Source organism: Lynx canadensis, chromosome A2 (genome assembly GCF_007474595.2).
Source record: "Lynx canadensis isolate LIC74 chromosome A2, mLynCan4.pri.v2, whole genome shotgun sequence".
NCBI classification, from domain to species: Eukaryota; Metazoa; Chordata; class Mammalia; order Carnivora; family Felidae; genus Lynx; species Lynx canadensis.
Window position 1 is genome coordinate 118,026,109 of NC_044304.2, and position 15,961 is coordinate 118,042,069.

Sequence of the window (15,961 nt, forward strand, 5' to 3'; positions counted from 1 at the left end):
TTTTTTTTTTTTAATGAACAAATACCTCACTGTCATCTCATTGTTTACTTAAAAGCGACATGTTTACTGAGGATGGGGAAGTCACATTTACCCTGCTGAATTTCATTCCGCTTTCTTTGTTTGGCTTTTTACGGAGGTGCACTGTCACCAACAGAATAAGCGTGGCAATTTTTAAGACCCTCGGAGAGAACAGGTAAAGCAAATGCAGATACAGAGCAACCATATTAAATAGTCATTAGGAAACAACAGCTCGCAGGAAAGTGGTTAACTATCTTCCCCAGCTCAGATGCTGTTCAAAGCAATGAATCCCACCCCCTCCCCGGGAGGAACAGACGATCAGCACCACGCACTGAAGCCACAGGGATGTGCGTGGATTTCCGAGCGCTTTGTAGAATACAAATGAATTATCCTCATTCTTCTCCTAGCAGAGCATATAGGCCAGACCTCATTAGAATTCAATATCACTCTGCTTTTCTAATGTTAATGTACCAGTTATATAAGAAATACGGGGTGGGGGGGGTTCTTCCACAATTATGTTCAACATGATATCATAATTCTGAAAACTGGACGTAATCTTTGTTAAAGGAAATTATTGCATTTTACCATTTTATCTTGTGCTTCTAATGTAACTTAAATTCCCATTCTAATAGTGGAATATAAGAGGCCTTAATTCTTTGTGTCTCTCTTAAAGCGGCAGCGACCACAATACCAGCTTTATGGCTTTTTTTTTTTTTTTTTAAATGCCGTGACTAAAGATCAGATTGTGAAGCCGCTGAGGCCGTGTCCCTGTGAAAGGAAACACAGCACATTACGTTAATAAACAACTGTAGGAGTGTTCTCCATCCAGGAATAACTCAGGGCATTAAGGTTTGCGGTCTTTTGTCTACAGTGCAGCAAGAAGTGTAATGAAAACAAAAACACCAACACATAAAAAATACAATTTATGCTCTTTTATCAAGCGAAGAAAAAGTTGGTTAACGTTTGAAAAGGGAGCAGTAATGTAAATTTATTGACAATTTTATTGTAATAATTAGATGTTTACACAGTCTGGACATTGTGGCTAAATCACTTCTAGCATGTTTATTTGCAGGGAGCTGTTTTCTGGGTACTGCTGCAGGTTCATTAAGAAGACAGACTGTATTCAGATTCAAAGAAACAACCACCTCCCCTTCTCCCCTTCTCTGTTTTATATTTACCAAAAAAAAAAGAAAAAGAAAAAGAAAAAAAAGGGCTACAAATAATGAAGTAAAATACAGAATTCCCTTCATAAAGAAAACAACTTCCCTCGTGGCCCTGAAATAGCTCGAAAATAAATCTTGTATTGAATATCTTAATGCAAAGCATTAGAGAGACCACCTTTAATGACTACAACTAGCTTTTAATACCTAGTATGTAAATGGCAATCTGGTTTTGACTAAGAATGAATTATAGCCCAGTATTAGGGAAGCTCTCCCCTCGCCTTTTTCTTCAAAAAACAAAACAAAACAAAACAAAACCCAGTATTTATTTTAGGCGAGAGGCTTGTCCTCTCAATATGTTTTAAATGAGAAAACCTCGTTAAGGGAGAAATATTTCTTTTAAAAGGAGTCTCAAATCAGATTAATGGATTAAAATTGCACATTTGAATACTTTTACTAAATTTAAAATCTCTACATGGCTCTCGTCCGTTAATTTTTTGTGCTTCTGTACTGATCTCAAACGTGTTGCTCTAATACGGGGCTCGTAATTTTCAAACCGAGCTCAAATGGAAATGACACATCTTCAGTTAGGCAAAAATAGCAATGAAGTACCAGGAAAATAAATTGTGAACAAAATAATCTTTAGAAAAGGTAGGAAATGAGAATAATTTTATAGCATGATCCGAATCCAATAACCAAAGCATATTCGGGGCAATTCTATCAATTTTTAAATTTTAAAAACTGTTTAAAAACTTAGCACTAAATGCTAAGCTATAATGTGTTGCGAGCCTTAGTATACTTCCATTAGAATTAAGTAGTAATCAATATACACTATTTATTGCTATCTGCCACAGCACCAGAAGCAGCAAAGGACGGTGTGCTAGCAAGCAAAAAATCTCTATTATAATTATTTAGGAAGAGGAGGAAGAGTTTTCAGAATGATCTGACTTATTTTAATCACAATTACCACAGTTCATTGTATACCCAACTCTTTTCCTTGACCAAAATAGTCATGAAAGTACATTATGACAGGAAGACTTTCCCAGTAAAGCTTACGATGATAAGAGAAGCATTTATTTTAGAAAGCAGATAGGAACAGGTATACAATGCGACTATTTTTAAAGTTAATGGAATTGAATAATGGTTCAAAGTAATCAAGGAATCACATTGTAGAGCACTATCTTAAAGAGAAGTGCTAAAAATTAATTCTATGCTATAATGGCATTATTGGATATGTTGCTGGAATTCTATACTGCATAACATTATACATGATCACCGCTAGGCTAAAAAAATGGAATCGTCTCTGACGCTGTATGATAACAAATATATTTAATAATCTTAAATAAACTCAAACTTACTTTGATATCTACACTTCTAAGTAATTCAAGATATGAGAAATGAATTTTTAAAAAATCAGATCATGAAAGCCATTATTATTTGAAGGAATATGCTCAATTTTTTAGATAATTTAAATTATTTAAGAGTCCTTTGCATTTTTTATTAGCTTTGCCTAAAGTTATAACATTAAAGCATGAAGGTTACATGTAATAAGATTCCAGTTTGCCCTGATCTCCAGTCCCATATTTTCACAAACTTCACCCTGAGACTAGTGCTACTCTACAAGCCTAATTTGATCAAACCGGATGGTCTCATTCCTAGATATGCACCTGAAGAAAATGTTTAACTCCAAAGTGCGTATTCACAGGTGAACCATCAATGCTACCCCATCTGGAAGACACGGTTCATAAAGAGAGTAGATATTGGTCAAAAGGAACCTGTACCAAAATGTTCCTTAGAGTATTTGTTACAAAACAACATTCAAAGGCTAAGTTAAGTCCAACCAACTATGAACAACACACACCTAAAACCTATTATTCAGATTGATGGTTTTTTAATACCAAAAGAAAAGTTTAGTTTGACATTTTCCAGATGGAAGTTAACATCTCTGTTATTGAAACCCCGATTAACAGAAAGTAACCATAGCTTGGACAAACAGTGGCTTGATTCAAAAAATGCATTTAGGATTACAGGAGAATTCAATCCCAAACTCCCTGAGGATGGTTCGTGTTAATTCTCTCCGTAAAATAATAAAAGCAGCTGCCCACGAACATTATCCCAAACAGCAGCACAGCCAGGGCTGAGTGCTACAATTGTTTCCCCTCGCTTGCTTTTGGTGGGAAGGAGACATTTTTATTTTGACCCATTGCTTCATTTCAGTTCTCAAACCTCCAACACAGGAAAGCCCTATTTAACGCTGTCATTGGTCTGTCAAGTCACCTCCAAATATAACCTCACTTGAGCCCAACTACACCCTGGGAGGAAGAAAGAACAGTGCTGCTGGTATTTGCAGGTGAGGAAACTTATTCTAGGGCACAGTGCATTCGAGAACCGAAACTAGAATTTTGACCCCGATTCTAATGGTCTTCCTATTACCCATGCTCGGCTGGTGCAACTCTGTCCCCAACTGAAAGAAAAGGGTCTTTTTGCCTCTAATTTTTTTTAATGCTTATTTATTTTTGAGAGAGAGAGAGAGAGAGAGAGAGAGAGAGCATGAAGAAGGGGCAGAGAGAGAGGCAGACACAGAATCAGAAGCAGGTTCCAGGCTCCAAGCTGTCAGCACAGAGACCAATGAGGGGCTCGAACTCACAGACCGCGAGATCACGACCCGAGTCGAAGTTGGACACTTAACGAACTCCGCCACCCAGGCGCCCCAGAGTCTTTTTCCCTAAAGGGGTAGGGGGCCACTCGGCTTTCTGAATGATGTTTTACCATAACTGGCAGCAACTCTAAAAGATAGTCACATCATTCACACACCTAATATTTTGGGTTTGGTTCCCCACACACTTAATTCAGTAGGTACAAGCATTCCAGAAAGTCTCCAGAAATCAATCTTTTCGTCTGAACCAACACTGAAACCCTCTCGCCTACCTTCCCAACTGTACACTTTAAAAAATTAGATAGAAAGATAGAGAGATTCATTCCAGGGTGTGTGTGCACGTGTGCGTGTGTGTGTGTGTTACTCCCAGCTTATATTCAAGATAGTCTCCTAGGTTCAGATTTAACAAAATCAGAGAGCCTTTTTTTTTTTTTTTTAAATGACTTAGGACACTGCTAATGATTTAAACTGCTAAGGACTGCACAAAGGTAAGGCTACCTGGGGCTGTTCTCCTTCCCTGAGTTTATGTCCTGTCTATTTTATTTAGACCCTGAGTTTTCTTGGAAAAGACTGCGACAATGCTGTTTGAAATGCCCCTAGCACACTGTTGGCACTTAAATGTAATTATTCAAAATGGAATCATTTAATTAGATAGGAAGAGAAATAGCAAGTCCTGAGATGATAATAAAGAATAAAGTAAATACGCTGACCGACTGAGGCAAAGCAACAGGAGGCAACAACACACACTCACAAGATAGCTACGTTTCAATTTCTCAATGCAGGACATACGTTAACGGGATAGACACACAGTTATATACCTTGCTTTTGCAGGTTCACGGAAAGCAGAGAACACGGCTGATATTAATAACTCCGTAGAGTGGTAAAGAATTCCACACATGATGCCTCATAGGACGGAGCTCCTTGGGAGAGTCTGAGGAAGAGGAGGAAAGTGGAGGAAGATGAACGAAGGGCGGACCACAAGGGTTTGAACTGGGAATTAGGAGTGAATCACATATCTGCCTGGATGGGACAGGTTATATTACACCAACTCGATCCACTTGGTGGGCAGCTGGCGAGCAAGACAATGCAAAGTCCATTGCTCCCTGTCCTGAGTACTAGGCATGGAAACATTTCAGAGTAGCCGATACAATGAAACACCCCTTGGAAACTGAACTTCAGTTCACCTTTTTTGGGCTACGAGACAGCCAATGGTGCAGGATGTACTCGACTATAAAAGGGCTCAATCTTACCCCTCCTCTGGCGAAACCGCAAAGCCCTAAAACGGATGTTAGTCTTAACTTATCTCCTATTCCCCCAGCCCTGCTAGCTTCCAATCCCTGACATACAAAAAGGTTTTTTTTTTCTTTTTCTTTCAAAGCATCTGTTCAAACAACAAAACAGAAGACTTTTTGGAGCCCTGTACAAGGTACCACGTAGGTGCCCAAGAAATAAGACCTCTTACTTAGAGTCGGAAAGACCAATAAAAGCTACAAAATTATACAAGTTTTATAATGAAGTTTGTTTATTGATTGTAAAAGGGCTGAACAGTTAATAATAATCCTTTAAACTGAAAAAAATAAAGATCCATTTACCACCCTCCCCCCCCCCCCCCCCCCCCCCCCCACACACACACAACTAATTAAAACTACTTAACTATTTGAGACAGAGCAGCCACTTTAAAGACTTTTCTAAGGCTTTCCTGGCTGGTCAGTTGCCTTGGGCATTTCTTTTGAAGAGGTAGAGAGGATGAGAAAAGGTTGTTAGAGGCTCGTCCCTTTGGCCTGGTGTCCTCTCTCGGCTCTCTGCTGCCTTGACTATTTTCAGCCAGACTGGAAGTTCAAGGATAGAAATATTCCTGTGTTAAAGTTTCTCCTTCATTGTGGATTAGCTGCTTCAGATTTGATACAGTCACCATGGGCTGCTTCAACTACTAAATGAGGCAAATTCTGCTGTCTGATGATCAATTCTTGAACTTTTCACATGCTCCAGACTACTTCATACATAAGAATGGTGCCATCGTCAGTAGTCAATATGCTTTTATTGAGTGCCTACTATATGCTAGAATTATGCATTTGGTTTGAATTTGTCACAGTACTGGGAAGCAGAATGTTGCTGCATTTAAGGGAGGGAGGCCGGTAACTTCCTACTCTGGACGTTGGGACAAATTACTTATGCTCAGTTTCCTAATCAGGAAAATGGGAATAAACAACAGATCTTACCTCATAGCGTTGCTAGAAGGGTTCAATGCAAAGTACAGAGCAAGACAAATAGTAAACAGTTACTGCTGGCTATTGTTATTGCTCATCAAATTGTTATTACTTCGACATGATAGTTAAAGAGCACGAGGTTTGCTAAATGGACTCCAGAGAGGGCTGGGAAGAGGGGCCAGCATGTGGCCATCTGCTCGTTTGTTGGAACTTTCTCCTTCTCTAACGTAGTCATTTTTAAATTTTTTTAAATGTTTATTTTTGAGAGAGAAAGAGAGAGCGTGAGCGAGGGAGGGGCAGAGAGAGAGGGAGACACAGAGTCCGAAGCAGGCTCCAGGCTCTGGGCTGTCAGCCCGGAGCCCGATGATGCGGGGCTCAGACCCGCCAACTGTGAGATCACGACCTGAGCCGAAGTCGGACGCTTAACCGACTGAGCCACCCAGGCGCCCCTAAAGCAGTCAATTTTAATTGGGGTACGTTGCTGTCAGGAATTTTCTCCTCGGAGAAAAGGACACTTGGCGCAAACTGCCACTCAAGCTACCAAATGGCACCTGCTTTCGCGCTAGCAGGAGTGATACGTTTATATTACGAAGTTGAGGCCAATAAACAGAAAGTAGACGAGTGCTGTTCTCTGTTACCTCTCTGAGCAATGGACATTGAAAAAAGTGAAAAGGGAGAAGACAGTAACCCAGGAAAACACTTTCCAAAGTTTCAGTGTCAAGAAAAGCGCCTAAGGAATGGGCATTTGAGGGGCCCCTGGGTGGCTCAGTTGGTTAAGTGTCCGACTCTCGGTTTCGGCTCAGGTCACGATCTCACGGGTTCAAGTCCCACGTTGGGCCCTGTGCTGACAGTGTGGAGCCTGCTTGGGATTGTCTCTCTCTCTTAAAATAAATAAATAAATAAATAAGAAGTGGGCATTTGAGACGATTTCTATTTTCACCTTTGCCAATATTCACAAGTTGACTTGCTGAGCTTCCCACCTCCTTCCCACCATCACAGACCTAACCTGGGCACTGGTATGACTAAGGCTACTTTCCACATTTATGGTTCCTTTCATCTCGGGGAGTCAAAGCATTCCAGTTGACGTAATAATACAAGAAATAGGGAGAAAAGATTAAAAAAACAAAAAACAAAAAAAGAAGACCAGAAAAATAAGTTATGGTTGGATTGGGCAACCACAGTGCAACTTCCCGCTTTCCGAAATTCCTTTTTGATCCATTCAAGGCCACAGCTTCCAAGGTCAGAAGGCCTCTCTGACGTCGGCCAGGTGGAATCCAAGCCAGCTGCCATTCGGAATGTAATGGAAAGTGAAACTAGATCACTTGCCCCACGCTGCCTGGGTCGGCTGTGCCTTCTTTAAAAGAGTTACGACGAACAGCAAAGGCAGGCAGGAAACCTCTGAAGACGAGCGGCCACACTCAACTTTGTTTTTTACCATCTCCCTCAATTCTGTTGCCACCGATCAAATCCAGTCCACTTGTTGATAGTGTTATGGGGACAGTGAAACTACTTTTAAAGACTCAGTAAAAGGGACTGATCTTTTGATGGAGAGAATGTTGTCGGTCAGAAAGCTGAAATATTAACTGATGGAGGCATTTTCTCTACGAGGTGGAGAAGTCAGGCTCTTGTCTTCTTAAATCTCAAGTCTTGAGAGAACGGTAGGTTGCCAAATCAGTTAATTAACAAATATTTACTGGACACACACCATATACTCTGAAGTACCATGCTGGCAATAAATCCTGGGTTTGTGTCCAACTAATGATAGAGCAGATTCTACTAGGGAAAAAAAGAAAAAGCTCTTCAAACCTGGCGTTAATGAAATGTCATTCCATGTTACTGTGACCATATAATTTTCTGAGTAGTTACCTCATCCCTGCAAAATGTTATACAATCAGGGGTTCTAACGGCTATTCTAGAACTCAGCTAGAAGGTGGGGACCGGTATATGTAGGCTGAAGCTGCGGATGTCTAGACATCCCTTGTTCCCACACCAGAGAATAAACTGTTTAAATTACGCATTTGAGTGTAGGTTAAGTTGGTAGAAAGATACTTTAATAATACGCTATTTGTTTCTCTGTATTTTGGAATACTCGGGATTTGAGTCACAAACTAAGCCATTTTAACAAATGTTTTTATGTTACGGATACTAATTATATTCCTTCGACCTCTGAGTCAAGTTTTCTATGGCTTGACCATGTTTTAATCTCTAACACCTCCTTCTTTACCCTGTAGCTTTTCAATACTCTCGACTCTCTTGAGACGAGACTCTCTTACGACTCAAGAGACGTAAAAGTGATTTCTATACAGATTGTGTCTATAATTCTATTCAACTGAAATACAAACAACCGATTTATCCACATTTTAGAGGTACTCTTTCTTGAGTTAGAAATTTTTGCAACACTTTGCTCGGTCTCACTGGTGAAGTTCAAACTTTTAGACCACACGTATGCTAAGGACAGTTTCCCTATGGTGGCTGAAATGCAATTCTGGATCTCTATTATAGAACTCAGTTCTGGGTTCTGCATTTAATCATGACCCTGGAAGGTACCAGCCTCTATGACGTGAACAGCAATAGTTTAGGCAGGAGAAATTACAGGAAATTAGAAATCATTCGAACTATGGGGGAATCTTAACTGGAAACATTTTAGGAACAACTGAATGAAATCTCCACTCTTCATCCTATCTCCACACTGATAGCAACCCACCTCCCACATGCATAGATTTCACTTACAGATGGCTGAAAAGTAATTTTCTATGGTCCTACGATACTTTATGTAATTATCTGTAATTAAATGAACACAAGGTAAAAATAGTCAACTGAAAATAATATAAAGTATTCAGAACAATTACGAGGCTAAGCGACGTTTTTCATAAGAGAAAGGGTCACATGCAACAAAGTGGCAAAAACAGAATGGAGTGAGCTGTGGTTAAGTGTAAATCCTATAGCAATGAAAGTCATTTGTATTATCCTTACTTCTTTGAATAAATTCAGATGACAGCTCTATTTCATTTCTTCATTCAGTTTGGAGGCCAGATGGCATTAGAATCATTTACTTCACCTTGTTGTGCTTAATTACTACAATCAACACACTATTTTCCAAATTAATCATAACAAAGTAATTTCATTAGTAACACAGCAGGCTGTTGAATTATTAGCATCATAACAGTTTGCAAACAATTAAACTTTATTTGAACCTTAAAAATTTGCAGAGTGGAACATTATTGTAAGATCTAATGGCAATAGAGTACAAATTCAGTACAGAGCAAATAATCAAGCAAAATGCTATATAAAATATGACTTACAATCACCTTTGAAAAAAATTAGCTCTCTAACTGTTCATAGAAAAACAAATAAAAGCTAAGCAAACATAATGAGAACATAGCAATTAGCATATTTTCTAACAAGCCATGTTGTTTAAATTCACATTAATGATATTATTATGATCTTGAAGAGAGTGTGATATATTGTCAAGGGTGTAAAGAAAACTTTCTCCCTGGTAGTATACAAATGATTTTGCCAAATGAATACAAAGGAGTCATGCATTGAAAGTAATGATTATTTTTCTTATCACTCTAATTTTAAATCTTTCGCTTCCCTTCCTATCTCCCACCTATATTCAAGTTAAACAAGAACAAAGGCCAGAGCGGCTCTGGACAAAAGTTAACACTTTATTTCTGTATTGTCACCATTCACAGAGACTATCTAGCTTGGAATTGTTGGTCATCAGTTGGCAAAGGACTCCCTCTCCTGGATTAACTGTAAAAGGAGGCAAAACTCTTTTACATGCTTTACGTTCAGCTCCAGTTTGTGCCCGAGTGGGGGAGGGGCTGCCCAGTGCTTTGGTATGTGATGAAAAGCTGCTGCCACCTACTGGCCGAGCAGGAAAATCTTCCCTTCAACCAGAAGCATGAAACCTGTATCCATTACCAAAATTACATTTTCAGGGGAAACCCACGACTGCTTTTGCTTGTCATCTCTCAGGCTTTGAAAAGCAGACCACTAAATTTGTCTCCAGTTGTCTCATCTATGCTGAGATGATTTCAACCTGCTCCAACGGATCTCTATTAGGAGCAGATTAACGAGTGCACAAATTCATTTCCGAAAGCTTTAACTTGACAACGTCTAATTTATGTAAACTAGACTAGACCCACAATCCCTAAAACTAAAACATAGACTTCATCACATTTGAAATCTGATGATCACAGTATTGAGAAGATAACGTTAAATTTAAGCTCTGAAATATTGCTCATAAATAGTTTTATATAAATAAAGGGGGGTTTCAATTCATTCATGGTTAGCATCTTTACCTTTATAAAACAAACATCTGAAGAGTTCAACAAAGGTGGTACCCCCCAATCAATGATTCAAAATTACATGAGTCTATCCACATCAAATAATTATCCAATCAGCAGGACATTTTGATGTGTATCAAGGCCACACTGCTACCTTGTTGGCATTTAAAATAATACCCTTGATTTCAAATATACATGGAAAGGTAATGTAATCGTTCCACAAATCTTGCTCCGGCCGCACAACATAGACCTCCAGTGTCGGCTAACCCTACCTTTCCACTCGCCTGTTGGTATGTGTTCCCACCATGATTTCTATGCTCTCCTCTCTGAGCCCTTCCTTTTCCTTTCACTGCTCTGAGAAGTGTGAGACTCAGAGAGACTCAGATCTGGGGTTCTACTGTTCTGTGCTGGGACTTTAACAGCACAGCAGTGATCGGGCAGGATAAGGCAGCGCTCCGTTAGGTCTCCTTACTTTGAAACTACATACGGAGACTCTTTAGGCCATTGTATTACACAGAATGGGCTTTCTTATGAATTTTTTATTTTATTCCATTTAAATACAGAACGGTGGTGGAAAACGTTGGCAAGTCCGTCATCTAATCAGGATGTTTGTTATTGAGAAAGGGCTCGGCATGGACCGTGGTTCTGGTCCGCATGTGTCACAGGTGTCCGTGCACTGCCATCGGGAAGCCTGTCATCTTTTCTTTCTTGTGGCTATATTTAACACGAAGGAAACTTGCCAATCAGTAAGATTCTTTCATGAAAATATGTTACTACTGTGTGAAAGATAAGTACTAAGATGGTTAACAAAGCCACATTCTTTAGATAGCATCTACCAGAAGTTGGCATGATATACTCAATTCAAATTTCTATGAAATTACGTATTACACTCTAAAATATAATTGACATTCAACACAAAGAGGAATTCAACCCATAATGAAAGTAGCAGGGACTGTGCAGTACATAGCAAATTATGCTGAATTCTTCACACAAATCAAATGAGTAAATAAAAACTACATTTATTTCTTAGCAAAATAGCAACAGGTACAAGTTTCCTGCCTGCATCTAATTTACATTAATATTCTTTATTTAATTTCACATCAGAGGAATATTATAATGAATGCATAAAATAACAGTTAAAGACAAACGTTCAATAAAACACAAAAAGGTTATGAGCTGCCACGCAGGCTTTCGAGATGATTCTAAATCCAAAGCATTTACTGACTAGCAGAAGAATCTTCCTTTTCTGCAGGCAGAAAGGGAAAGTTGCAGCTTAATTTTTTTCTTCAGTTGAAATGTTGATTTTTCCTGCTTAGAAAAAAAAATTACATTTTTAGCCAGGGAAAAATGAACATTTTGTCAACTCAGCTCCTCAGAAAGGCCGTAAAAAGTGATACTTTACTAAAGAGGAGAAGGTTTGGGAAAACATCCAGTTGTTAGCAAAGGGACTTTCTCTAAATAAATCTATTTCCAAAGTAAATTCTATGAAGTTATTTAAAAATTAAACCTGATTTAAAAAAAAAAAAGATGATGATGATGATGGGGGAGGCATGATCTTGGTGCTATCAGAAAACTACAAAGACTTTTTAAAAGGCAAAGACTCATAATGCAGAGACCAAGAGAACATATGAGCTATTACAGAATATTGGATTAAAATGTACTTACCCAGGACTCTCAAATATCATACATCTCCATTATGTAGGCTTTCGGCACCAAGCCAATGGCTCCCTTCATTTCTCCTACCCACCAGCCATATCTATTGTATTCCTAATTGAAAACAATATGCAATATTAACCTTTAGACTGGTATAAATACAATGTCGTTTATATGCAACTTCTTAGAAATGTTATTTCTTTTTATAAACTTACAAGAGCTTGAGCTGCAAATTGAAACATTTTAATCTTTTTTTTGTTTGTTTCTGGACACTTAAAAATGCTGTTAGGCAAAGATTTAAATTAACGTATAAGACAAAGCCTGTTTATGACTCCGTACAGAACACAGAAACAGTCACTTGGGATAAGAACTTAGCAAATGAAACTACATGAGGAAGTCAGTTCCCTGGGCCCATTTCCCTTCTCCCCCCCCCCCCCCCACACACAGACACACACACAGACGCATGCACGCACAGGCAAGCACACTCGTGGCCTGGGAGACAACTTTTCTACGCAAACACCAGCTCTAGATGCTACAGGGTTATAGCCAAGATCCTTGGGATACTATCTTTGCCTTCAAGAAGCTTATCATCTAGCAAGGAAAGAATTACTTTTTCACAATAAACTAATTCCTACTAAACTCATATGACTAAAGATTATTTAGAATGTAGAGCTACGCCTCCTCTTAAGAAAAATCTAATACGTGTGTATAGACATTTTAAACAGACAAATGAAAGAATAAGAAAACACTAATAATATCCGCAAATATTTGTTTTACAAAATAATTTTCAAAGGCTTCTTTTAAAAAGCTTCCCTAAGGCATTTGTTATTGCTTTCAACTAATCATAAACTTCATTAGATAAAGGATGGGTGGCAGGAATTTAAAGGTGGTGTTAGAGTCACCCTTACAGTAGAAGATCAATAAGAAATAAAGGATCTCAAGTTATAAAGGCAAAATATTCATCTAGCTGTAAAAAAAGAGTGATTGATGAGTCACTTCTGCGTTTACTTTGCAACGTGAGATAAACCTGTACCTGCGTTTCTCCCCTTTGCCTCCACTGACAGATACGACACTGCTTTAAGCATTACGAACACTCTGTAACTGGTCTCATATGTCTGCCAGATTGACTAATGTATTTTTATCTCAAATTTATTTATGTTTAGTGAGATACAAACAAAGTAAAATGAATTACAAGTTTCAAGAATAATATCTTCCAAAAGCAATACTCGGCAAAAGCATTGTAGGACCCAAATTTAATTTTTCATGGAAGATAAATTTTTAAAATCAATCCCCAAAGTAATTCAATAGGCTATGATTTTCCAACATCTGAGTCCTAGATAAATGTGCATATGCATATTGAGTTACAGGTGGGGAGGGAATATTCAGACTAGCACAGACTTCACATTTGTATTGATTAGTATGCTATTGACCAGCTGAAAGGAAAATCATACAATTCTTCAATACAAATGTAAAAACATTAGCATGTGTGTATTGATAATGTGGTCTATCGATAGAACACAGGATTAAAACCTCTATGTGCTTTTTAAACAGTGGGTTGTACAAGAATTAGGTTTATTGGAAGAAAAAGGTGGAAGGAAAATATGAGATGGGGGGGTAAGGCTAACCCTGTACTTATTCTCAAGAGGTCACAGCTCTGGTTAATGAAGACGGAGGGCTCAAGGTTTTAAGTTTAAAAGTTCAACGATAGTGTGAATTTAGTGGATAAAACTATCTAAAAGCAATGAAAATAGTCTGATGCCCGAACTTAGTGATAATGACTATAATCTACATGGGATATATTTATCAGAAGAAAACACCAACTTACTGAAAGCTATGATTAGCAACCATTATATCTTAATAGGAACCTAATAAAACTGCCCTTTTCAATTTTTAAGGCAATGAATACAATTAGAGCCTAATGCTTAACAAAACAAATGTATTTAACCTTCCAGAGGCAAAAGGCCTACACTGTAAGATTTCAAAGTGGATGGTTAACAGGGTAGGTCTGAGTGTGAAAGCTCTTACCCAATGTCAATGTAAGACTTTAAAAAAAAAAAAAAAATGAATATTTGTAAAGAGCAAGGGAACCAGCGCCCCCAACAGGCAGACAGAGAACATATTCAACGAGAGGGCATATTAAGACCCAAATCGGCTTTCAGAGACTAGCACTCAATCTGGGCTTCCAGGTTTAAATTCAAATACAAAACAAGAATGCTCATGTCATTTTATAATATTCCACTTTGGTTATAATCTGTACTCTCAACTGAGGGCATATCATCATTCTCAAAAAGCTCACTCACATCCAAAGTTAAGAAAATGGATTTCCAATGCATCATTTCACCAAAGGACCAATGACACACTTCACACTTGAGAGAATTCTGCCTGATGGTCACTGGTCAGATTCATTAAATAGAAAGTGCCCTCGAAAACAGGGGGGAGGGGCTTATGCAGCTGCAAACAAATCCCTTGCAAGTAACATTCTAGGAAAAAATAAAGTTTCAGACTCAAATTATCTTAAAATGCTTCACTTAATTTAAAACAATGCAAAAGCATATGAAATTTGCTCATAAAAGTTTTCTAAACTATCACAGGTTTAAATCAGAAAAGGGTAAAAATAAAAACCAGAACGTTCATTACTTTACATTTGTAAAGGATTCCACAGAACACTCCTGTGTGGAATTAAGAGGCAAGATAAAATACAGTGAGGTAAAAATCTAGGAGGCAAATTTATGGATTTACACTGTGGCCATTAGAGTATGTCGACAAGATTGCAAACACAGAAGCTTTTACTTTTATCATTACCATCCTCTGTATGAGCCTCTTGAGCAACATGAATCCCAATTAAACCATTTGCAGCCTATAAATTGGAAAGAAGATGCTTTGGAGTACGGTATTCTAAACTTGAGCCTCAAGATTCAGTATCCTACGAGCTTTCCTTCTGAAGAAGCAGATCTGCCTCTCTGCCTCCCCTGTTTGCCGCTCCCAAATAAATGTGATTCCAAATGATGTATTACTTACAGTGGAAAGAATGCAATCCAGACAATGTTGTCTTACCGTCCACGTGCTAATTATAGTATTGTTCTAAAAGTCGCGGGTGGGTCGTTTAAAAAAAAAAAAAAAAGATCAACAACCCTCAAACCTTAGCTTGTTATTAAACAACAAAAAAGAAAGAGACAAAAAACCACTCCAGGCTGCCATCTAAATCTCTGAAAGGTTAGGAAACATCATGGCATCTTTATGGCACACGAGATCTCAGGTACGAGAAGGCCTGCCATCTGGTATCCCTCACCCTACTCGGCTCTTAACATCAACTGAAATGCTAACATAGGCAAGTGGCTGTGCTTCAGGAGGACTGATAAAATAATGAAGAGTCCTTTAATCTACAGGAAACCATTCCAGTCAATTTATAAGAAATATTGCATCCCTTTGTAGGACGTGTAATTATTTTCTATTAATCATGTGCTATAAAGCTACATTATGCGGTTATTCTGTTATCACTAGAAAGAGGCCTGCAGTCAGCTTCTGACAATGTTAGGTAATTACTAACACAAAGCTTCTTTCTCCTCCCGTACTAATGCTATCAAGATCCAGAGGTGTGGCGATGCTCACTGTATAAAAATAGTACTCAAAAGAAATTCAGTATCTGCAAAATGGATGGCTTCCAGGCAAAAGGCAATGTGGCAGGCGAGGAAGCAAAAAAAAGCCAAACTTGCCCAATAACCCGGGAAAATAATCGTAAAGCGGCACTGCCCGGTTGTGCTCTCACCCCTGTTTTCCATTTTCACGCCGTTGAAACAGTTTTTTATTTGTTTTGTTTTGTAGTAAAATGTGAGGCTTCGACTAATAGTTGTTAAGCAACAAACGAAAGCGATTATGTAATAAGCAGGGGGAGAGGGCTCGTTTTGATCATGTGAAACCGACTGTACCTGACATGACAGCCGCCATATGCCCATGTTTACTCATTCGCTAAATCTT

General features: G+C 38.5%; 1 protein-coding gene and 1 long non-coding RNA gene across 5 annotated transcripts in view; both read right to left on the minus strand.

Annotated features, from left to right (window-relative positions):
- Positions 1-6,340, minus strand: part of LOC115509007 — a 38,730-nt gene extending 32,390 nt beyond the window's left edge. For 2 of the 3 annotated variants that reach the window (XR_003967188.1, XR_003967191.1), the window contains exon 1: positions 4,653-6,340. This is a non-coding gene — a long non-coding RNA (uncharacterized LOC115509007). The remainder of the gene's footprint in view (positions 1-4,652) is intronic. The other variant, XR_003967189.1, reaches the window with a different exon arrangement.
- A 2,863-nt stretch (positions 6,341-9,203) lies between these two features.
- The window catches only part of SKAP2 (src kinase associated phosphoprotein 2), a 184,856-nt gene continuing 178,098 nt past the window's right edge, over positions 9,204-15,961 (minus strand). Inside the window, exons 12-13 of one of the 2 annotated variants that reach the window (XM_030308134.2) lie at positions 11,999-12,100; positions 9,204-11,644 (exon numbers count right to left, since the gene is read on the minus strand). In XM_030308134.2, coding sequence (XP_030163994.1) covers positions 12,008-12,100 — 93 coding nt within the window. In that variant the 3' untranslated portion in view covers positions 9,204-11,644; positions 11,999-12,007. The remainder of the gene's footprint in view (positions 11,645-11,998; positions 12,101-15,961) is intronic. The other variant, XM_030308135.1, reaches the window with a different exon arrangement.